This window comes from Trachurus trachurus (assembly GCF_905171665.1).
Source record: "Trachurus trachurus genome assembly, chromosome: 8".
Taxonomy (NCBI): domain Eukaryota; kingdom Metazoa; phylum Chordata; class Actinopteri; order Carangiformes; family Carangidae; genus Trachurus; species Trachurus trachurus.
This window is the reverse complement of record NC_139905.1, coordinates 8759597-8785246: the sequence shown is the minus strand read 5'-3', so window position 1 is coordinate 8785246 and position 25650 is coordinate 8759597. Positions and strand designations below refer to the sequence as shown.

The 25650-nt window shown below is 41.7% G+C and overlaps 2 protein-coding genes across 2 annotated transcripts in view; both read left to right on the top strand.

Moving 5' to 3' along the window:
- Positions 1 to 2152: 2152 nt before the first annotated feature.
- Positions 2153 to 10586, top strand: gfap (glial fibrillary acidic protein; the record flags this gene model as incomplete). Its single annotated transcript, XM_083976735.1, has 9 exons — positions 2153 to 2676; positions 5858 to 5918; positions 6058 to 6153; positions 7116 to 7277; positions 7400 to 7525; positions 8847 to 9067; positions 9194 to 9237; positions 10224 to 10306; positions 10545 to 10586. 9 exons carry the CDS (start codon positions 2153 to 2155, stop codon positions 10584 to 10586), a joined length of 1359 nt encoding a protein of 452 aa, XP_083832861.1.
- A 9668-nt stretch (positions 10587 to 20254) lies between these two features.
- The window catches only part of kcnh6a (potassium voltage-gated channel, subfamily H (eag-related), member 6a), a gene marked incomplete at both ends in the record, with an annotated part of 41058 nt that continues 35662 nt past the window's right edge, over positions 20255 to 25650 (top strand). The window contains 2 exons of the mRNA XM_083977851.1: positions 20255 to 20330; positions 25273 to 25503. Coding sequence (XP_083833977.1) covers positions 20255 to 20330; positions 25273 to 25503 — 307 coding nt within the window. The remainder of the gene's footprint in view (positions 20331 to 25272; positions 25504 to 25650) is intronic.

Here is a 25650-nt window from a genome sequence, read left to right as displayed (position 1 = left end):
AAGAAGATCAGCTGAAGAGCCGTGACGTCTTCGGCCCTGTGGTTGTCAAGGTAATGGATGAAATGGTTTTGTAATGCAGCCTGCTGGAGTTCACATTAGGTCTGAACCCCCCCACCACCCTCTCCTCACCCTCTCCTCACCCCTCCTCCATTTACCAGCAGCAACCCTCTCTCCTCCAACATCCATCAGCCTTCGGAGCCAATAAGACGTCGACTCACCCGAACACAGTGAACACCCCGGAGTCCTTCAGTCTCGGCCTCCTTCTTTCTCTCTTTCTTTCTTTCTGTCTCTTTCTCTCGCCGCTGAAACAGAAATGTGCACGAGCTCCTGCAGCCCAGTGGTCAAAATAACGTATCTGTGCACGACGTACAGGAGCGTGTGTGCTGAGGTTTTTTTTTTTGTCATTTACTTTTTTTGGTTTTGATTTTACATGTAAACAAACAAACAGTCAAACAATCAACATGAAGACCTATAAATGAGTACAAAAGTATCAAGGGGAAAGTAAAAGCGTACATAAGGGGACTGGTAAACACCTCCAGTCGAGAAATTGAGAAAAAAAAAAGTAAATACATAAAAATATTCTGATAGTCCAGTCTGAGATTACCTGAAATCCGGTTTTATGGTAGAGACATAGGGACATATGTAATCCATTTTTGCCAATTATCAATAAATACCTCTTTTATTTAATTAAATAATTAAAACAAAAAGTTATTTTTGTTGAAAACACAGTCTCTAGAATTTGATGTACACGCAACCAAAATGGGGTCACAACAGGGCAACATCAGAATATATGATAGTGATTCGCCTCTTTGCTTCCACAACATCTCCAACGTGTGCTGATGTTTTATCATGTTACAGGTGTAAATTGTCTGTTTCTGTTGCATGAAATACACTTTTTCCTCCTCTTGTCACATAAATAACTTTTTCTCTTTAAATGCACGTTTAAAGATGGATATAAAATCTTATATAACATCTACTCTTATAACAAACGTGTTCAAATCAGTGCAACTTTATGCATCAGTTTCAAATTTATATTATAAATTATGAACATCCAGGCCTCAGTAGTCAGGTTGTCCCAGTCCAACCTTTCACTTAATGCCAGCTCCCTGCTGAGCCTGTGGTTTATGAAACAAATAAACTAAATATTAAACAATATATCAGGGATTGGAGGGATTTGGATCCACGTTTATTATCTAGGGATTGTTTTCTCTCATTCATATCCTCTCATCTCACTATAATACACCCCCCCTAGTGTGTCTCTCCCATGATTCCCTGGGAATTAATGAGCTGCCGTCTGTTTATTTTAGCAGAACTTGAAAAAACACACACAGTGGCACAGACAATGTGGATTTTAATTAAAGATCAAGCTAATTTCCATTAGAGTAGGCAGGTATTTAATGGATGATTAATGATTATAAGCTGTTATGTAATTGTGTTAGACAAAGTGGAGCGACAGCAGCTCTGTCCCACATGTTGTTGCTTTTCTGGGACCTTTGTTGCACTTTTATTAAATCCTGCAGGTTGATGCATCACCAGACACTATAATCTACATGTTGCACACAGAAATACTTTGATATTTGACTCTTAATCTGAGTGAAACTCATCGTCTGTGTGTGTGTGTGTGTGTGTCACTCAGTCTGCTCAGTGAGTGAAGATTTCTTTGTTCGGTCGAACTCTGTGTTTCTGTTTTTGTGGGAGCGCATGTGTGGTCAGGTTGAATCGGTGGCCAGACCCTGTCACACAAATTCCTTTTCATTCAGTTGGAACAGAAAGAAAGAGAGAGAGACGGACGGACGGACGGACGGGGGTGAAAGTAAGAGTGAGACAGGGAGTGAGTCAGAGGCCGGGGAGGAGGGAGGAGGGAGGAGAGAGCAAAGGGGGGGTGAAGCCAAGAAGCATTTGTAGTTGAGTGGACGAGCACAGACAATCCCTGGCGCACAGCTCCCTGAGTGTCATGTAAACCAGCCCTTCGCTCTCTCTTTTTTGTCCCATTCACAGCCTCCTCTCCTCCCCCCTCTCCCCCCTCCATCCTCCCCCTCCTCATCTGCCCCACCCTGTGGCCTCCCTGCTTTGGACTTGGGGGGTTCGCTCGCTCGCTCACTCGCCTCTATAAAAGCCCTGTCTGAGCCCAGAGCGAGCTTCAGTCCCAGCCATGGAGAGTCAGAGAATCCAGTCGTCCTACAGGAAGCGCTTCGGGCCTCAGGGCTCCAGCGCCACCACGGGGATCAGACTCGGGACCCTCTCCTCCAGCCGCTACTCCTGGCACGGCACCTCCCGCAACCTCAGCCACTCCACGCCGGTGTCCCGGATCTCCCTGGGCTCGGCCAGCGCCGGCCTGCTCATGGGCGGCCCCGGGGACCGGCTGGACTTCTCGGCCGACTCCCTGATGAAGGCCCAGTACAAGGAGACGCGCACCAACGAGAAGGTGGAGATGATGGGCCTGAACGACCGCTTCGCCAGCTACATCGAGAAGGTGCGGCTGCTGGAGCAACAGAACAAGGTGCTGGTGGCGGAGCTGACCCAGCTGAAGGGCAAAGAGCCGAGTCGCCTGGGGGACATCTACCAGGAGGAGCTGAGGGAGCTGCGGCGGCAGGTGGACGGACTCACCGCCGGGAAAGCTCGGCTGGAGATAGAGAGGGACAACCTGGCTGCAGATGTTGGGACGCTGAAGCACAGGTAGGGAAGAGGGAAAGAGGGCGGGACAGCAGAGAGGGAGGAGGTGGTGGTGATGCACAGGAGTAAAACCAACCCTCACTGACTCCTTAGAGTGATAAAATCTGTCTGATATAACTTCTACTTTCCTTATTTACTTTTTTAAACTCTTTATTTGCATTGCACAACAATGCAAGTTACCAAAATGATGAGAGGTGAAAAATGGAATAAAAGTAGAAGTAAAATAAAGTAAAATTATAAAAAATATATAAGTAGAAGTGGGGCACACCACTCTGGTTGCAGCTTTCATCACTGTCCATCAGGTCTGCTGAGTATTCGACTCGTCTTTTTTCATATACACAATCCATTTATTATGCCACCTTTGGTCCAAAGACCCTGCTTTCATTCTGAGACAGTAAGTCAGTCCTTCCATCAAGTAAATCTCCTCAACAATATCCAGCCACTGTCCTGGACTTACTTTCCTTATTTTTTATGTTTTGTCGATGAAAGAAGTGACACTTAAACTACAGCTGACATGAATCAAAACTATCATACAGCAGGAACATGAGCTGAAATCAAAATGTAGAAAGATTCCTACAGAAATTGAATGCATAAACTCTTGATTCAGCCTGCAAACTATGACCCCAAGAGCTTATTTACAAAGACAAGTTTTAAATGAGCCAATCAAAAGCCAGAGGAGGAGCTCCCTGCAGGTTTTATCCAGACTTGTTATGCTCCAAGTTTCACTGCAGTTTTGCATCTTGTCGGCTCAAACCGAAGCAGCACCACCTGTAAAACATCAACGTATTTGCAGCATGGACGGTTGCTCACTGATGTGTAGACGACAGGCTTTGATCGGCTCTGGCTCCGTGTTTGCACTGAGCACACACTGGTTGTTTGGGGGGGATTTTGTAAAACGCCAGAGGAGAAAGAAAGAAAGAAAGAAAGAAAGAAAGAGAGAAAGAGAGAGTCATTCAGCTGGACTTCAGCTTTGAGGTCAATCCGAGGTTTTGTTGCAAAAGCTGAATGTTTTATTTTAATTAACCAATGCATTTATATGCAGATTTAATTTGCCTGTGATTGGCTGGAATGCCGAGCGCTCTGCTCCGGCCCAGCTTTACTCCTGGATCCCTCTTTACAAACTTGATCCTGACTGAACCCCTTGTCGCCATTGAGCGAGTGTGGAGGAATGAGTGAGGCTGCACACAATGGCAGCTCTGCACAAAGGGAGCAGACAGACAGACAAACAGACAGACAGATGTTCTCTTGTCCGCTGTTACTTCAAAAACACACATTCCTCTGCAGTCGCACATCCAACGATTTTTCATTTGAGACGCACACGTGGCACGAATCTATAATTTTATTTAGTGACGACAAAAAAAAACAAAAAAAAAACAGTGTAGATATGTTTTTTTCCTTCAGACTCTCCTCTCTGTCCTCCGATTACCACGCAGCTGCCGGTCCCCTCAAAGCCTGCAAAGAGTGAATAGCGATGGTCGTGGCTGAGAAGGTCAAAGGTCGACACTTTTGTGCTTCCTGCCTCTCTCCTCCGCGGCCGCTCCATTCAGCCACCTCTGCGTGACGCTGTACAGATGTTCACCCGAGTCACAGCATTCATGTTTCCACGACTCTGTGTGTGTACGGCAGATGGATTGCAGGGTGGTGTGTGTGTGTGTGTGTGTTAGTGTGTGTGTGTATGGATCCTCCTCTGTGTGTGTGTGTGTGTGTGTGTGTGTGTGTGTGTGTGTGTGTGTGTGTGTGTGTGTGTGTGTGTGTGTGTGTGTGTGTGTGTGTGTGTGTGTGTGTGTGTGTGTGTGTGTGTGTGCGTGAGCTCCATCCCGTGGGAACGGCCTCTGACTGTTAGATTGGAGTGAATGTGTAATGATGCGTGAGCTGCCCTTTCAGCTGAGCCCCCGTCGTCCCCTGCAGCTCAGGGAGCCGCTCTGGAGCTCACAGGAAAATCTGATCAAAATGCTTCAAGTATGTTCTCAGTCTTCACAGTTTGACTCCACATCACACACACACACACACAGATACACACACACAGATACACAGATACACACACACACACACATATACACAGATACACATACACACACGCCTGATCTGAATTTCAAAATACTGTACTACACAGTTTCTCTCTTTGCTCGGCTGAGACTTGAGGAGGCAGCTGTGCATGAGAGCTGAAGAAGAGGAGGAGATGTAAAACATCACAGTTATATATATTTATATATTTATCTGTATCCACAGTGACTGCACTTACCTGTGTGCCATTTAGCTTTAACGTGCCTGTCTACCAGTTGCTCTTAATATTGTATGCTTACCTTGGCAGCTCTTACAAAACATATCTTGGATCTTAAAGGGTTAATTACCTGGTTAAATACAGAACATAGGCTACTGATTATAGAGAAGTGTAATATGTCCTTATATAATATGTAGGCTAAAGAGATATATTGTTATTCACACATATACATCCAGGTTTAGACATTTACAAAATCCCCATAGTAAAATCTGTACATGCACATATATTGAAAACATCTATATGAAGAATTTACATTGTGAGGTTATAAAGAAATAATCCATCCCTGATCATAGACTCATGTGTGATACTATTCACCCACAGCAATGTTTTACGCTGTGCAATGTTTAATGATCTTATGTCCAATATCTATGAGATCCAAGTTACTTTATTGATTTAATACGTTCTAATCATATCGAAACACGGTTCACTTGTTTATATCATGTTTCAGTTTCTCATACTTTCACTCTGCTTTGCATCTTTTGGTGACAGATTGAATGACAATAAATGAGTCTTGAATCTTTAATCTGCATAGTGGAAACATTATACTGTATATTTGATAAATTTAGGCCAATGCAAGTTAATTAAAAGACGTTCCTGCTCATGTTTAATCTGTTTGGACAGTCACATGACTTGTTTTTCTTATGGTGACAAACAACAACTCCTCATAATATTATTATAATGTAAATCATCACATTTCAAGGTGTAAACATGTTTAAAGTTTGATTGACAGTTTGTTTTGAGTTTAAGTTAGAAACGTTGTTGTTGTGGTTAAAGGAAGAACAAATCTCCAGGAAATGAATGATAGTGACTGTAATGTCTTCTGAAGTCATCGAGACATGACCGTGTGTGTGTGTGTGAAGAACTTTCATTTCAATCTTGTTTTCCCTCTCATGATTTATTCAGGTTGCAGGATGAGATGGGCCTCCGACAGGACGCAGAGAACAACCTGAATACCTACAGACAGGTAATTCATTCCTGTCGTGAGTCGTTACGTGAACAGCTGAGACGTCCAGCAGTGTTTCTGTGTCTGTGTCTGAGCGTCCGTCCGGCGTCCACGCGCTCTCATCCCTCCTCCACGTGTCTCACTTTTATTATGCATATAGGACGTGGACGAGGCGTCTCTAAACCGCGTCCAGCTGGAGAGGAAGATCGACGCCCTGCAGGATGAGATCGAGTTCCTGAAGAAGACTCACGAGGAGGTGAGAGGCAAAAACTAAAAGATGACAGATGAGATGATGCATCTTTTTTTCATTGTATTAATCTTCCTCTTGTGTATTGGGTCGCCAGTGATCTGTTTTTAGGTTTTTAATGCATAAAAGTACCACATAAATTTGTTTATTGCATCAAGGCTTTTTGACTTTGTCAGGAACCTCTATTTAATTGTCGGTGCAAGCTGTTTTTAGAACGGCGGAGCAGAGCGGCGAGCTGCTCAGAGCTACGCTACGGAGGCTCATGGGATTTCTTCGTTTCCCTCATCAAACTCATCAAATACACAATCCAACAACTCCTAAACGCTCTGATGGACAAGTTGTGACCTGCACATTCACCACGCTATGAGATAATAACAGAACGTTACGAGATGGAGTTGTTTTCGAGGCAAATGCAGAGACTGCTTGCTGAAAAACTGCCCTCATCAGGAAGGCGCATCAGCAGTTTTGCATGAATTTACCTCTAAAACAACTCTGTCTGGTAACGTTCTGTTATTATCTCATAGCGTGGTGAATGTGCAGGTCACAACTTGTCCACCAGAGCGTTTTGGAGTTGTTGGATTGTGTATTTGATGAGTTTGATGAGAGAAACCAAAAAAATCCCATGAGCCTCCATAGCGTAGCTCTGAGCAGCTCGCCGCTCTGCTCCACCGTTCTAAAAATAGCTTGCACCGACAATGAAAGGTAACAAACCTACTGCTATGACTATAGGGGTTATGACAATGGGCCAATTTGCCAAAATGTCGAACTATTCCTTTAAGCCAAGGGGTATACTGACAAAAAAAGCGCAGGGGCCCATACCAAAAATATTAAAACTAATATTTTCATGGATAAAGAAGCCTACTGTAACAATGTAAGAGATGGTAGCACAAAGCTAACACAAGACGAAGGTCAGCATAGCATAATATCACGTGCAGCTGGTTTAAGTTTGACTCTTTCCTTCCCCTCATCAGGAGCTGCGTGAGCTCCACGACCAGATCATGGCCCATAATGTGCACGTTGACCTGGATGTGTCCAAGCCCGACCTGACGGCCGCTCTGAGGGACATCAGGGTCCAGTACGAGACCATGGCCTCCTCCAACATGCAGGAGACAGAGGACTGGTACCGATCCAAGGTCAGCAGGCGTCACGAGCATCAGATCACATTAGATGCAACAGTGACAGTAACATGAAGAGACTGGTGTATGTGTATTTATATACTGTATGTATACACACTGTTTGTCTCTGCCGCTCACAGTTTGCCGACCTGACGGACGCGGCCAGTAGGAACGCTGAAGCTCTGCGTCAGGCCAAGCAGGAGGCCAACGATTACCGCCGGCAGATCCAAGTGGTGACCTGTGACCTGGAGGCTCTCCGCGGGACAGTGAGTCAAACAGCAAACATCCATCCATCCATCCATCCATCCATTACTGCCATCCATCCATTACTGCCATTTAAACACACAGTCTCTCCGTTTGGGGCCTTGGATTGAGGTCATGTGACTCATATTCCCAGTCAATTACATACAACTGGATGGACCAAGGAGACTGACACCAAACTAATCTAATAAATCTATTAGATTTTCTTTTTCATCATCATCAATAATACATCTGTATTTCTTGCATATAATAAGTAATATATATGCATTAAAATGAATTAACCTACAAAATTATGGGGCGCTGTGTGGAACAGTGGTTACAGTCCTCGCTGCAGTCGGCCCTGGTTCCAATACGGCATCGGGCAGCCCTTTACTGCATGTCATCGCCCTCTCTCTGCCTCCCCATTTCCTGTCTCTCAACTATACTATCCAATAAAGGCAAAAAAAATAAAAAGAGCCCAAAAATATACTTAAAAAAAGACAAAACACCTTCAAAATTATATATAACAAATATTATTACAAGAAGAAAATAAAACAAAACACATGAGATGACTTGTGAAATCTAATCTGCAGGGTTATCTTAATAAAAGTATCGTCCATGTGACAAATGAATATCTGCTTTTATCAGACCAAGTGCAATTACACATGAAAAAAAAGTGAAAATAGAAAACAAAATGAAATTCATTTGATCAACCAAACCAATCCACTTTTCTTCTTCGAGTGTAAATAAGTGTTAAGATATAAAACCTCCAACTTTCCATTCATGGCTTTGCTGCTGTTTGTTGTCCCCTCTGTATCAACATCAAATATACTAATGTTTGATTGTTGATATGGGAGTTGTTTTCGAGATAAATACAGAGACTGCTTGCCGAAAAACTGTCCCTGAAGGCAACACGCATCAGCAGTTTTACATGAATTTACCTCTAAAACAACTCTGTCTCGTAACGTTCTGTTATTATCTCATAGCGTGGTGAATGTGCAGGTCACAACTTGTCCACCAGAGCGTTTTGGAGTTGTTGGATTGTGTATTTGATGAGTCCCATTAGCCCCATTAGCCTCCGTAGCGTAGCTCTGAGCAGCTCGCGGCTCTGCTCCGCCGTTCTAAAAATAGCTTGCACCAACAATTAAAGGTAACAAACCTACTGCTATGACTATAGGGATTATGGCAATGGGCCAATTTGCCAAAAATGTTGAACTATCCCTTTAAGGAAAAAGAAATACGAATAAGTTGTAACAGATTTAGATTTATAATAACAACAGTAAAAGTGGGAGCAGTCAGTGTGTTGCTGTTGCGTTCCATCACTTCATCCCGTCTCTTCTCCGTCAGAACGAGTCTCTGGAACGTCAGCTCCGGGAGATGGAGGACCGCTTCGCCATGGATACGTCCGGTTACCAGGATACGGTGAGCCACCTGGAGGAGGAGACCCACGCGCTGAAGGAGGAGATGGCGAGGCACCTGCAGGAGTACCAGGACCTCCTCAACGTCAAGCTGGCGCTGGACATCGAGATCGCCACCTACAGGAAGCTGCTGGAGGGAGAGGAGAGCAGGTGAGACACACACACACACACACACACACACACACACATACACAGGTGTGACCGAGCGGATACGACACCGCTGCCACATGTTAATGATGTGTTTGTGATGATGCTGTTTCTCACCTGTTCCTCCAGGATCACGATTCCAGTTCAGAGCTTTTCCAACCTGCAGTTCAGAGGTCAGTGTCAAAACGAACACACAACATTTCCTCTCTTTTAACACGTGCGTTTTTGAAAAGTGATTAAAAACCTTAATGGTTCGATCAGTGGCTAAAAACAGAAGCAATCCTATACTGAAGACCATGAATTGATAAAAAAACAAAAAACAAACAACCAATAATGGAAATTCTGTCATTAGTTTTCCACATAGGCTACTGTATGTATGGAGTCATAGAAGTGCCATAGAAAAATAAATGTGCAAATAATAATAGAAAAATACGGTTGTGTATATAATATAATATAATATAATATAATATAATTGCTTTATTTGCTTTTTATTTAATTTATTTAGTTTATATTTACCTATTTCTTCTTTTATTCAGTCGTGTTTATATCTCCACATTTATCTTCTTATTCTTTAACACATTTATTCAATTTTTTTTATGGCACTACTATGTCTCCCTAAAAACACAGTACTAGAAGTAGTAATGGTCGTAGTAGCAGTAAAATTCACAGTAGTATTAGTAGAAGTAGCTATATATTGTCATTATATTGACGATCAGATGACAATATTCAATTCAGTTCAATCATTTATTTGTCATATACATTAAAAACGCACTGTACAGTCAATGCAATGAAATGCATTTTGCCATACACTTTCACAACCCTCATAAATAAATAATAAAAAATAGCATTGTAAGAATAAATATTGTAATAAAACAACCTAATTAAACGGATACAGTAAACATCCTACAATAATAGTCTGATTAATCTTAGTAGTCTGGGGATATCACAACATTTAAGATAATTGAAAACATTTTAAAACATGGAGTAATCAATGAGGGCAATGAAGTGCTTCATACAGTATTGCACATATGTGAACAATTAAAGCAGTTGTTAAGTGACATCAGGCCTTTAACCAGAGGACGAAGACCGACCATCCTCCTCCTCCTCTCTCTGTCTGCGCTGCACCAAATGTTCCCTCTCTCCTCTGTTCACACTCTAGAAACTAATCTGGACACCAAAACCCCAGAGGCCCACGTGAAGAGGAGCATCCTGGTTCGAACTGTGGAGACCAGAGATGGCGAGGTAGGAACAACTCTCTCTCTGCACGATGCACGATGCACCTCTTACCCAATCCCTCTGGGGGGCAATGTTGAACCCTTCTGCAGGTTTTCACACTCATTCACTGTGGCTCGCTGCTGCACCTGATGCCACTAATTCACAAACTCACCAGAGATTTGTTGTTTTCTTTCTTTTCTTTCTCTCTTTTCTTTTTTTTTTCTTTTTTAAACTCCAATCTCTCTGTTTTTTTTGTCTTTTTCAGATCATTAAGGAATCGACCACTGAACACAAAGATCTTCCTTAAAGTTTCACACCCACCGGGCTTCGTCCTAACTCACAATATGAGGATTTTTTTGTTTTGTTTTTTTTTATTTCCAAACAACCCCCAAAGCTGACTCATCTCATCATTTCTCTATCTTCCTCTACCGTCATCATCGTCATACTAAAACTCATCCGTTCACAGTCTTTGTAGAATCGTCATCGCTAAGTGTTTCTGCCAAAAAACAAAAAACAAAAACGCCTGTTTAGCTTTTTGTACAGCTCCACTTCTGTAGCTTGAGTTGGCTCTAAGGCCGTAACAACTACTGGAAACGACTGCTGATCTTTTTTTTTTTATATATATAACTTTAACTCACACTGACAGACCAGATTTTTTAAGTTTTATTTTATTTTATTTTTTTAGCATTGTTTCAGATTAGCTGCCATAGAGGAGGCCTTGAGACGTAGCCGTCGTTGTGTTCAGCTAATAACACGTAGAAGTGGTGGAGGTCGACATGTGGTAATTGTGCACGTGAAATTTTGTAGGGCAAGGGAAAGTAACGAGAAGGAGTCGAGAGAGCGCGTAGATGTGCAGAATTAGATTTGAGTAGAGAGGACGAGAGGTTTGTGTATGTTAGAGCAGCTTTCGGCAGAACGACACGTGAATCTGGGCTTCTTTTTCTTCTTCTTTTTTTTTTTTAAACCTCGACTGGTGCTATTTTACTTTTTATTCCTTTGCTGCAGCAGCTGATTTAAGATCGGGCATGCAGTGCACACACAGGTGTTTTCTAAAGAGTCTCACCTCTTATGCATTAGACCTGCAGCAGGGCTGTATCCTGCATGTACTGTCAAAGAAGAGGAAGGAAGGAAGTACACCATGCAAAGCCCAAAATGAACAGGAGCAGGATTAATTAGCATAATCAGGCACAGGCAGAGAGACAGTAAAAAGGCAATCAAGTAGAAATCACCTCAGAGTCCAACGTGACACTAAAGGATGATTTTAACAAGGAGATAAAACCCATTTATCCTCCTTTTAAAGTGTCACGAATCCAATTGTCTTGGAAAATTGCAGTGATCCACTTATCGCGTCTTTACCTGAATCTTTTTTCAAGCAGTTTTTTTTTCCATTTAAGCTCAAACCTGCACAGTCCTGAGTGAGTGGAGGTCTGATCAGCTATTAAATAACAAAAAACCACTGAGCGTGTACAGTAAGCTCCTTTAAACTCAACGTCCGACACGAGCTCGTCTCCGGCCTTTTTACCCATCATCACACACTCCGACATGCGGCATTTTCTGTCTCTTGAATGCAACCTGATAAAAGGACATCATCATCTCTTTTTTTTCTGACACCAGAGAGTGTCAGGACGTGTCGACTTATCTGGGAGAGTTGATAGGGACAGAAGAGGATCAGGAAGAGGAGGTGGTGGTGGTGATGTTTGGGAGCCAGTTCACTAATAGCAGAGACACACACACACACATACACACGCGGCGCTGTGGAGAACCAACAACAGCCCTTGTGGTTTTTCTGAAGAGGAGGAAGGACGTTGCTGCTGCTGCTGCTGCTGCTGCTGCCTGTGAGGACGGACGGATGGAAGGACGGACATCACAGCTCTAACGCTCTGTAATTCGAGCAGCCCGTGTGATTTTTCTGAAGGGCCCCGGCTGCTGATGATGAGCGGAGCGGCGCTGAAGCTGCTCATCGCCAAGGACACGCTGTGATTCCTGTTCCTCCGTGTTCCTCTCCTCCCATCATCTCCCCCCCTCTATTCTCCTGTTGCCTCTAACAACACACAACCAGCTCTTGTTGTGTCTTTTGTTTGGTCTTTGTTGCAGCGTTTCCCAGAGGACAGCCTTCCTCTCTATAACATTAGTTCTGACCGATGCTGCAGCCTGTGACATCATGTTAACTTAACAACAATAAAACATTGTGTTTGTTACAACTGGAGGCTCCTGTTGTGTTCACACACTTACACACACACACACTCACACACACACAGTATGTCAGTGTTTATATATGCTGACAGTCACCTGCAGGGTAAATCCGAGCGCTGACAGACACTGTTCATCATCGTAACTGATTGCTCCTGCCCATTAGGCGCTGACGAGCAGATGGGTTCACTTCCTGTAATGTCACGGCTCATTATGAGTCTGTTACTGTACGGGACAGAAATAGTCTCCACTGAGATGCAGATCAACACCTGCTCTTGATTGTCACACACCTGACCTCGAGTTTTACAAGCAGCTTATTTCCTATAATATCACAGAACAGGAAAAAAAAAAGTTTAATGCATCATAAACTAAGAATTTAAAGGGATAGTTCACCCAAAATTCAAATTTCACTCATTATCTAATAACCCTCATGTCGACTAAGGGCTGGGAGAAGTTTCAGAGTCCTCCGTGCCTTCTCGGAGTTACAGGGGGGCTCCGCGCAGCAGTATTTGTCCATATAATGGTTGTGAATGGGGCTCACTTTTCTTCATCCAAAAAGACACACCAAAAAACATCCAAATACTTCCATAGTGCTCGTCTGTAATGTCCCTCTTGTATTGAAGCCCCGACATGAGAAATTGTTCCGCAAATCACGCGAGATTTGCACTGACACAGGAAGAGCAGTGAACTGAGACACTGGGAGCTTCCGCTACAAACAAGCTTAAAATATAGACTTATTTTTTCGGAACAATTTCTCATGTTGGGGCTTCAATACAAGAGGGACATTACAGTGAATGAGTGAATGAAATTTGAATTTTTTTTTTTTTAACTTTAAGTGATTTCCCACCACTGCAGCTCAACAAGAGGGAATTTAAACTTAAAATACTTGATTTAATGAACTCAAATTGAGGGAAAACATCAACCAGATTATGAGGGAACGACTGCAGCAGTTAATGTGATGTATGTGAGATGCAAAAACACGTCCTACATTTTCTGCTGTTTCCCCCCCTCTGCTATAATCACACATATAATCACACACACATAATCACCTCCTTTTTAAGGGCTGTTCGAGTCCCCGCGCCGTCTCAGGTCGGCGGGGTGATTGCGATCGCAGAGATTTGTCCCAATTAGGGAAAAAAAAGGCTTGAACAAACCCACTGTGGCTGTGTCATCATCTGCAGTTCAGTGTGGTGACTGTTCATCATGAGCCATTTTCTGGTTAAATGGTGGAAAATTAAGATTAAAGACACAGATGGAAAATGACTCAGGCGGAGAATATTATTCAAATTGAATAGACTACACTACATCATAATAATGACGATAATAATGAACTTTATTTAGAGCCTGAGAGCCACAGACTTATAAATGGCTCATTGCAAACACATACAGTAGGCTAAGCAGCATGTTTTGAAGGGATAGTTCAACATTTTTGTCTCGTAACGTTCTGTTATTATCTCATAGCGTGGTGAATGTGCAGGTCACAACTTGTCCACCAGAGCGTTTTGGAGTTGTTGGATTGTGTATTTGATGAGTTTGATGAGGGAAACCAAGAAATCCCATAAGCCTCCGTAGCGTAGCTCTGAGCAGCTCACGGCTCTGCTCCGTCGTTCTAAAAATAGCTTGCACCGACAATTAAAGGTAACGAACCTACTGCTATGACTATAGGGATTATGGCAATGGGCCAATTTACCAAAATGTTGAACTATCCCTTTAAGCTCAGAGCTCTAACTGTGAGATCATCAGCGCCTTCTGCATTTTTATCCATTACTGGCTCGTTTCAGGGGCAGTTACAGTAAATGGAGCCTCTGTGACTTTACAAACCCTCCCAGTTTGGTCAAAAAGGAGAAGTCACACAAATACTACATCAAAGCAGCCAAAGTAAACATATGTGTAAATGAAACAACAGCAGGCTGTGGTTGTGTTTATCTGCTCTGTGCTCTCATCTGCTGTGTTTCTGGTTTGCCCCCAGTTTGTTTCTCTATGCTAGTAATTTATTCGTCCATTCAACAGAACATAGATACAATTTGGATTTTTAGTATGGCCAAAAAAGTGTAACAGCTTATTTTTGCCTATATTTACAAGGAGAAAAGTTGCAGAAACTGAACAAGATGATGAGCTGGCACAGTTTCAACTGAAAACAATAGAGGAACTATGCAAGATTTTCACCTTAACTCTGCTACTTTTTTTTTTTTTTCCTTAATTAAACAGCTTTGGAGTAATAGCGATGGTTAAATAGATTTAAAGACTTGTAACTTGTTATGAGGGAGAATGGAGGCTCTCCACGTAACATCTCTTGGCCGAAAACCAACCTTGTAAGATCAGAGCCACCGACCCGGTGTCCCAGCTCTCGTCTAGGCCACACAGCGACACAAACGCGCCCCGTAACCCGTAATGTGTTGTTTATGACAGATTAGACTACACAAATATACATGTTGTAACATCGTATATGATATATAACATTATCCACCGCTCCATGGATTGATTTCTCACCAGCTTTGTTGAAAACAAATGCACATGGCCGGGAGCAGGGTTAGCAAAACAGCAGAAAAAAACGACCGTACTTGCATAGTTCTTCTTTAATCTAAGCAAAAATCTTAAATTTATACTAATAATTAGCTTAGTTTATCCTAATATTTTATATTAATTGTATGTTTTTAATTCTTTATCAAGGTTATTCCATAAGTTTACTGTGTGTCTGTCTGTGTTTCTGTGTGTGTTGCGTTCAGGTGCACCTGCCACCAACAAGACTGCAGTTTATTTATGAAACTGGCTCTTCCCTCCTCTCTGTACCAGATCGACGGTCAGCTTTTCTACTTATCCTATGTTGTTTTGTCTACTTCCTGTTTACCCGTCCCTCAGGTCCATTGGTGTCTGTCTGTCCTGTCCTGTCCCCCCCCACCCCTCAGGTCTCTGGTTGGTCCTGGTGCAGTCACCTGTCCTGTCCCCTGTTCGGTCTCCAAATCCTGAGCCAAACAGCCAAACCACCAGGATCTAAAAATAACAACCTGTCTCTGCTGTGTTTGAATTCTTCACCTTGGTCCAAAAGCTGAATTCAAACCTGGCAACATGTGGCACGATAAATATTTAAAACTAATCTGGATTTATATCCAAATTATCAGGAAGAACATTGTTTCTCTGTGGTTTATTTGCGAAAGAAAATCACGCCTCTGTATAAACACGTTCTCCTCTTGTTTTCCTTTGGAGTGATACGTCTATGTGTGTGTGTGTGTGTGTGTGTGTGTGTGTGTGTGTGTGTGTGTGTGTGTGTGTGTGTGTGTGTGTGTGTGTGTGTGTGTGTGTGTGTGTGTGTCTATAGCCTGGCTCTTATCAGGGGAATGGAGGTTCTCAGGTCTGGACTGAAGGTGACCCTGAGCCGAAGGAATTCCAGGCAGATAAAACTCTCTGACGTCCGGTTTTGGAAACACTTTCCCCCGTCCAGTCCTGCTCCACTACACGGCCGGGAAAAAGGTGAAAGGTGACGGAGACGGTTGGTGCGACGAGGTGACCTGACCACCACCACATGCAGCTGTCATGTAAACTCTGTAGAAAAGATGAACACACACACATATAAAAAAGGAAAAAGGGCTTGTTAGAAAATACCGACGCTCTTTGTTGAAAATCCTCTGGACTGAGCGAAAAGACTCTTTGTTATGATTTGGATTCAGGTTCCTGTCACTGAGATGTTCCTGTTCCCTCCATAATAAACTCTGCTGCTGCTGCTGCAGATGATCTCAGCAAAGTAGAAATCACACAACCAACACCAGCGCTGCACAATGTGTTATAGCTGGAAAAACATGTCTTGCACCACTACATAGTATAACCAGCTTTACTAGGGACTGATTAATGACAATTTATCATTCATTACATGTAATGTTCATGCAAAAATGTGAAACATGGAGTTGTGGATTTGCTGCTTTCCTTTTAAATGGATGTAAATGAGTTAGTTTCTTACTGTCTTTTTGGATTTGGAGACACCAAGTTGGAGTTTATAACAGATTTATTGAGTAATTAAAAGAGAAAAAAAACAATGATAAAGATATGGATTAGATATAGATTATAATATACTTTTGACATTTTGGTGAAGTGAAATAGTTTAAGTATGAGAAAGATTTGTGCCCTTTATCCCACTGGAATTTGGGTTGTCGTTGTTGGTGTTTAGGGCCCGACTGATACTGGTATTGATAATCAATTGATTGGACAATATTCCTCATGTTTACTTTGCAATAATCCCTCTCAAATCTGGTTCAAACATTTGTGACAACTCTGTTTAGGAGACTCAACATGTTACTGTTTAACAATAAATAACTTTTATTATTCAAATTGGCCTCAGTGCAGGAAACTCTAGAATAAAAAGTAAAAGAATAAGTTGAAAAAAAGTTGAAAAGCCTCTAATGAATAATGCAACACCTATAGAAATGAAATAAAACCACAGTTTGTCGTCCACCTGCAGAGTTTAAAGGTACAAAAAGAAAAAACTCTTCACATGGTTGTTATCCACCAAAATAGACTGATACTGAGACGGACTCGGATCAGTCCAGTTATCATATACGTAGAATAATAATCACCAAACCCATCACATGTTCCCTCCTCCGTCTACATTCCTGTCTTACTTGGCTCAAACACCAAAGGGTCACGGGAAGGCATGTGTGCTCCTTGGTTAATTTTAGCCCTCATTTCATCGCGGCCACCGAGACAAAACGCAGACCAACCAACCAACCACCTCGGACCGTGAGGAGGCCACCGTCCCTCTGAACTCCAGACACGTTCATCCCTCTGCACGGGCCGAGCCGCTGTGTGTCAGTCAGGGAACATGTGCTCAAAGCAAAAGACTTTTCTCTGGACAAAGTGGAGCGGTGATGAGTCTAAACCTGCCAGCTCAGCAGGTCAGTGCTGAGACTCTAGATCAGATATCCTAAGGAACATAAATGACTGAAAGTCTCCTTCTGCAGATCGGCACCAAACTATACAAAATGTATACTGTATTTCTGATTCTTTTATATACTTTATTTCCTGATAATTTGACCAAAATGATACCAAATTAACTTGTTAACTTGTGACTCGTGTCTTTTCACTCCAACAAGTTTTGGTACAAATCAACTCTGTGCTTTTTTGGGTAAAGCTGCAGACAAGTAAAGAAACAAACAAAGCAATGCAAATGGATGAAAACATAATAGTAGCTGCAGGTTATAATACTAAACACAGACTGTATCATGAAATATTTTAGACTGACACAAAGAAATAAATGCAGGTATCATGAATGGACCCGGTGCAGGTGGGGCTGAGATATCACACTAATAATACTAATAATAAAACATACAAAGAGACTAAATTAACATTATAAGAGGAGGTCAATTAGTATTTTTCTTCTTAAATCCTCACAACGACCATCACCATATTGGTGAGGCTTTACAGAAGAGTTATTGTTTAATATTTACCCCAATATAAATAACTACACTAATCAGTGTAATATAAAGTGGAATGTTTATTAATCTACATTTTATTGCAGATTATACAGCTTACTTATAATTGCTCATTAAAAACAGTAAATATTTCACAGTAATTAAGTCACTGGAGGACGTGAGGAGCTGTAACTGCTCAGTTGGTCAATGAGACTCTTCAGCTGTTCCCAGGTCAGTGCCCAGTCTGAAGGAGCCACTTGCAGCCTCTCCTCTCCACGTGACCTTTAATTAGCCGCACCGATGAGAGTAAACGATACCTGTTGTGTATTATAAGTTTCTGTAAATGCAGTTATTTGTGACACTTGTTGCTCCGATCTCGTCAGGTTAGTGCAGCAGGTCCACTGTCTGACTGTGCTGCAATAAAATCCACACTGTGAATTCCCAGTTTCTGTCGTGCTGTACATGTAAACACCAGAGACTGTGACTTATTTCACTTTTTCATTTTGCATTCTGCTTCAGTGGCAAAAAGAAAAAGAATCAGAGTGCATCCCTCTCAGTGGCACTGAAACATACAAACACACACACACACTCCTCCTCCTCCACCACACACACACACACTCCTCCTCCTCCACACACACACACACACACAGACACACACGACAAGAGTGTCATTTCAGAGCTTATCATGGCTATAGTGTGATGGGCCGGCAGTCACAGAGAAAGAGGATGCTGCTATTTTGAGCGCAGAGACTTGTGATGTCGAATAAGCAGAGTAGAGCGATGAGGGTCTGCACTCTGTCAGTGTCAGACCGCCGTCAAGCCCAACGCACTGCAGCAGAAAAACTGCTTCAGGGGGCGGATTCCAAAATAAAACACGAAAGAAATTAACTCAATCAGGTAGTGGCGGCCATAAATTCTTATTTTATCATCGTTTAATGTTTTTTTTTTTCTTAGGATACTACAATATTCAGTCCTAAAATGTCTTTTACCTTACAATACTTAATAATTATAAGTTATTTGTTGTGTTGTTATTTAACAATAAGGTTTTCATCATCATCATCATCATCATTATTATCATCAATATTATTAATGTTATTAGTTGTTAGAAGTAGTGGTATTATAGTTGTATTTGACTCTAATTTGTATAAAATGGTGCTTTTAAACCTTTTTTTTTAATACATGAAGATATAAAAAGTTCCAGTAGCCTACTATGAAAAAAAAAATCATGTTTTATGATAGTAATCAATTTGAATCTACAATAAAGGTTAAGCAACTGGTTAATTAACAGATTAGTGGTTAAATGAAATCTATCAGAAGTAATTAACAATCCATTATCATCAGATTAATGCGTTTCAAACGTGAGCATTTTCTGTTTTATTCTGTTTTAAACTGAATATTATAGCTACTAGTTAATCAATAAACTGATATTAGTTAATTGATTAAGCGATTGATGGACTAACTGAAACCATCATAGGCCTAATTGTTGGTTGCAGCCATCTGCTTTATTGGCTATGTGATTCAGGGGCATAACGTTTCATATCAAATAAATAGGCTACTACAAAGCTGTAAGGTACCAATTTGGAGGAGGTTACCATGGTTACACGAGGATGCACTCACTCTGGAAACAAGCCTGGATTTAGTAAAAATAAAAAATAAAAATAAAAACTCAATCTGCATGAAATGATTAAAAGAAAGAAAGAGAGAAACTTTTATTTTGAAAGACTAATTAAACCTCACTTCCACGCGCCGCTGCTCACTCAGGCTGACTTGCCGCCGCCGACAGCCGCTCTTGTGGAGCCGGGGGGCGGTGAAGAGGGAGTGGATCCAGGGGGGGATTCTTCTCCGACATCCTTATCGTGCAGTGTCCAAACTTGAGGTTAGAAAGCTGCGATGATAAAACACACCGAGGGTCTGGACTGCTCTCTGCTGCTGCTGCTGCTGTGGGTCACAACTTGTTTCCCCCGTGGACAGGTTCTTCTCCCGGAGCTCACATCGTGGGAACTATCTTCTTCTACACAATGTTTCGTTTTTTTCTTTTTCTTTGTAAAGGTCAAATGATGTTGCACGACTCTTTCGCAGCATGTTAGTCCACTTTTTCTCTTTTTCTTTTTGATATTATCAGCGTGCAACATCCTGCATCTGCCATCGCCCTGGCAACCAGAGCTCCTTTTCACCCCTCTCTCTCCCTCCATCCGCGGCAGCCTCAGTCACAGAGGAGCCAAAGAGGAAAACCCTGCTCTGCTTCTTTTTCTTTTTTTTTCTTTTTTTTAACGCTCATCCTTTTTTTCTCTCTCACCTTTTAAAACCAGTTTTTATTTATTTGTATTCATCTATTCTGAAATAGTAGGGTTCATGTGTCGGAGAAGTCGTTTCTCTCAGCACCAAAATGCCTGTGAGACGCGGTCATGTTGCGCTCCAGAACACCTACCTGGACACTATCATCAGGAAATTCGACGAGCAAAGTAAGTGCACATGATGAAATGAATGAAGTTAAGTCTTTTTGATCCAAGGAAACTATTTATTTTTTAAGTTGACTGCTCACAATTTGCATATTCTCACTTTTAAATAGCATTAATAGGTTATTTTTGATCATGTTGGATGATGTAAATGCTTTAAATTCACATCATAAATGTGCAAAAGAGAGGATGCAAAATGGCTCTAGTGTAGTTTTTGTGTTTGGAACAGGGAGTATTGATGTTTTCAGTCTCTTAATAAGGTCATCAGGAGGAATAATGAGCCTCTGTCTGGCAGAGGGGGATTCTTTTGTAATAGAGCTTTGTTGTTGCCTGTATGCTGCAGGACTGGATGCACTTATATACATGAACGAGGTTAAAGGCCATTAGTTTGATGGGAAAGTGTGATTTTATTTGTGCATGTTTGCCAATATGTAGTTTTGCTGGTTCTGGCTCTGTGAGTGAGTGAGGTTGTCTGTCTGAGCAGGTGGCAGGACTGACATGACAGACACTGAACGACCTTATCTAATTTGTATCAGTGCCGCTGACGGAGCCCTCCGCTGCTCCTTTTATGTTTGAGAGGATATTGCACCTGCATGTTGTGTGTGTTTTGTCAGTGAGTGCTCACCTGATGCCTTACATTATGTTCCATTAGCCCTCCGCCTGCAACGACTCTCTGTCACACACAAAAAGACAGACTCTCCTCTCTGGCCTGAACCCTCTAAAGGCCTCTCTCCTTTTGTGTGTGTGTGTGTTTGTTTGTGCATCAGTCAATCAGGTCTCTGCTCAATACAATTCATAGATTAAAGAAGCTCCACAACAACTGGAGAGTGATCAATACATAGTCTGCTGCTCCACACAGTCTATAGCCTTTAAAGTCATAGTCCTCTCTGTCTCTCTCTCTCTCGCCTCTTTCAACACATTTCCCCTCTTCCGGCTCACTTTATCTCACTGTGGATCGTTCACAGTGATGACCTGATGTGTCCGACAGCAGAAAAATATTTAAAATATCACACAGTCCTGATCAAACATGGAGAAAAGTCTCAGTCTGAACCAATCTGGGGGCCAGTGCATGAAAATTGTGGCGCTCCTTGGAGAAAAGATCTATTATGTAATGCCTCTACTGTATGTCCCCAAATGTGTGCATGCATGTGTGTGTGTGTGTGTGTGTGTGTGCACGCGTGGCCACGTGCACGGCCAGGTGAGTGCACGTGCCCACAGTGGTGCTGCTTAGCAACGGTGTGACGATCAGTGTGTGTTTTTTTTTTTGCTGTGAGCCCCAGATAATGACTTTGGACAGGATGTGCTTTCCACCAGAGGAGCTTCACCCATTTACTTTAAAGAGAGGGACGTAGAGAGAAGAGTCTCCCCCCTCCTCTCTCACCCTCTCTCACCCTCTCTGTCTCCCCCCCTCTGTGTTGGGGGCAGCAAACAGGGGAGAGCTGTTTAACCCAGTTCCACCACAGGATAATAAAAGGGCCAGTCACAGGCTGCAGAGGTTATGTATGTACTTTTCATTTACCTCATTGAACTCCTCCATTAGCAGCCTTCGAACAAAACTGTCCTAATTCACTTCCATGGCGGACGGGCGGCGTGTGTGAGGCTGTTGACACTGCCACGTACATTACACTCATCAATAACAGGAAGTGTATGGTATATAAGCCATGGGATTGTTATTGTTATTAAGGATTTTTTTCTTTTTTCTTTTTTTCCGAGTGCAACTGAGTGTAACTTTGAGATACTCATCATCATCGGAGGTTTTTAACAGTCCAGGAATAACCGATACTGTTGTTGTGGCTGACATGTTGTCCGGGCTGACCTCCTATAGTGAGGGTCATCTGCTGATGGGTAAACAACAATGCATTCAGGAGCCAACCCCAGTTCAAAAATACATTTCTATGCAGAGTTCATGCAAACTGAAGAAGTAATGATGTGTGAGCTGACCAAATAAACTCCATGTAAACGCTGCATTAATTGGCTGTAAAATGGAAACTCAAGAGCTATTAAACACGTAAGACACAAAAAAACTACATAATAAAACAAAAATGTAAAAATGCATGCAGTATTCAAGTATAATACACAATCAACCTGAATAATAATAAATAATTCATATGTAGGCTACAGTGTATAACCATATAATGTACATATCATTCATAACTCAAGCATTTATTATATATTTTCATGGCACTACTTCATTGTCTATTTGCACTTTGTGTGACTGTACAGTACAATCTGGCCACTTTACTTCATTTATCTTATTTTATTTAACTTTTGTTTTTTTTATCTTCTTATTCTTAACTTATTGTTCAGTTGTTGTAGTACGTCTTTTATGTGAACGTCAGAGAGCTATCCAAACCGGAGTCAATATGTATATGCATCATACTTGGCCAATAAATCCTTTTTGTAATTGTGTATGACTCCACACCAGTTAAAAAAAGAAAATAAAGAAAAAAGTCAGCTATACTCTCAGTGGGTAAATCCTGACAGTCGTCAACCACCTGTGAATTCCCACAGGTTGGGAGGGGTGCAGCACGCGTGACGCCACACAAGCTCTTATATTATGCTGAAGTGCCCACCTGCTCCTCCTCAGCCTCCGGGGAGAAATTGTGACGCTAATAGCATTAGCGCCATGGAAAGGTGGACTTCATTAGTTCCACTTGAGCTGATTGTGGAGTGCAGAGGAGGAGGAAGTGCTGTTCATTAAGATGGTAGACCTCATCAGAGACAAAGACGTGCAGGCGACGAACATCCTCTGCTTTACTGTATTTGATTTGACTTGACGCTGTCATCATTAAGATAAGATAAGGTAAGATTAGATAAGATAACATAACATAATCTAACATAAATCTTACTGTTATACTTCTAATACTTCTAATACTTCTATTTATTGTGAGTAGCTGGATTTAATCTGAAACTTTATTAATCCTTGTACCACACAAAGCCAAACAACAGTAAAGCTACAGGTGCATCTCAATAAATTAGAATATCATGGAAAAGTGTATTTATGTCAGTAATTCAATTCAAAAAGTGAAACTAATACTATATATACACCCATTACACACAGAAAGAAACATTTCATGTCTTTATTTATTTAATTTCTTTTATTTCTAATGATTATGGCTTCACATTTAATGAAGACCTAAAATTAAGTATCTCAAAAATGTGAATATTACAAAAGACCAATTAAATAAAGCATTTTTAATTTGGAAAAGATGGCCTTCGGAAAAGTATGTCCATCTATATGCACTCAATACTTAGTTGGGGCGATTTGACTTGAAATAGCTGCTGGAAATCGACTTTTCCATGCTATTCTAATTTGAGATGCACCTGTTAGTCAGACCTGAGTCAGACTTCTTAACATTTGTTCTATGATGTAAAATATGATTGCACCATGTTAATAAATCATTTAAATAGAGGAGCTTGTGAAGTTTGGAGAGCTGCAACGTATCAATATAAACCACACTGTTACAATTTCATGGTGCTACTTGTGTTTTTTGCTACACAGCTAACATTAGCGTTACAAATTTAGCATCAAACTTTATTCTTTTATTCACAAAGATCTGTCTCCAATAGTGGAAAACATTGCACATTTTAAAGCAGAAGTAAGCGGAATATTTGTGTTAATATAAGTCTTAAATAGTTATATCTTCCGACAGCAATCACTTATATAGAGTGTTTGGTCCGAAACACGGGTCTGTCAGTCACTCTGCTCTGCTGTAAGCCGAGGAGAAAACTTTCCTTGTATCCTACAACCTTTATCCAATGAGGAGAGAGAACGGCATAAAGGGGCGGTCCTCTCTGTGTGTGCAGCCAAGGGATGCACGTGAATGTGGTTACGTATGGACGAGGGCGGGGGACTGCTAACTCCATCTGCTGACAGGAAGTTAGCCAAAACGACCGGATCGCTTACTTCTGCTTTAACTTTTACTAGTCTCTGTTGTCCATTTTACCTTCAGTTCAGCATGAGGAGGTGTAGATATGGGAACAAAGTGATGGGTGAAGCTTAACACCAGCTCCTGACAAAACACAGCTTGCATCGTTAGAGCTAAGCTAACTAGTGAGTTAGCCACAGGCAGCATAGCTAAAGCTAAATAGGTTACTCACTCTGCAAAGCAAAGATTCATATTATTTATCATCATTATTTGATCATTACTTTAAAAATCCAGTACTGGTTGTATTACAAATGTTCCCGCAACATTGCCCTTGGAAACCATCACCTTTTAATAGGCTAATGAAAACTGACATTTCGTTCCTACTGGACCTTCATCAAAAGTATTACAAACAATTCATTGTGGAAAAAAAAAAGAAATAGATAGAAAAGAAAATAGACAATGCTCTACCCATTCAATGTGCACAAGTGTGAAGTAAAAGTATGACTGTGAAATAGGCTAACTAGTGTCCGTAAGCAAGAGATATGCATACTAAACTCTATGACAGACACAGTGCAACAATAGACACTGTTTTTTTTACCCCCATATTAACAATATACAAACATTTCACTCAGGGAATGAAAACATCGGCTTATTAGCTGTCACACGCCATTCGCTGTTGTCTAATGATCTAATCAAGATAGGCTACCTTATGTAGGCTACACAATAGTTTTCATTATTAAAAGGTGATGGTTTGCAAGAACAGTGTTGCAGGATTTTCTTTTTCTTTTTCTTTATCTCAAGATGTGAGTGATGCTTCCCTACACGCCTGTATCTAACCTTTCGGATGTGCAAATACTTTGCTGTTAAATTCTGTATTAGCCTATAAATGTTAAAAAATGTTCTGTTTTGACAGAGGATTATAATTGTTTTCTTAATTTCCAAGAAACTGGTTTTAACAAATTAGTTTCTGATGCGTTTGTATAACTTCTTACCACAGTCACTGCACATATTTAGACTTTTATTCCCTGCTTTTTTAAATGACATTATCACACTTAACTTGTGGGTTTTTTTTTTTTCAGATCGCAAGTTTCTCATCGCCAACGCCCAGATGAAGAGCTGCGGCATCATCTACTGCAACGAGGGCTTCTGCCAGATGTTCGGCTTCACGCGGGCGGAGATCATGACGCAGCCCTGCACCTGCCAGTTCCTGGTGGGACCGGGCACCATGAAGAGCGCCCTGGCCCAGCTGGCCCAGGCGCTGCTCGGCTCCGAGGAGCGCAAGGTGGAGATCCTGTACTACGACAAGGAAGGTAAAAAAAAAAACAATGTGGGGGAAATAAAATGCTTAAAGGGATAGTTCACCCAAAATTCAAATTTCACTCATTATCTACTCACCCTCATGTCGACTAAGGGCTGGGAGAAGTTTCAGAGTCCTCCGTGCCTTCTCTGAGTTACGG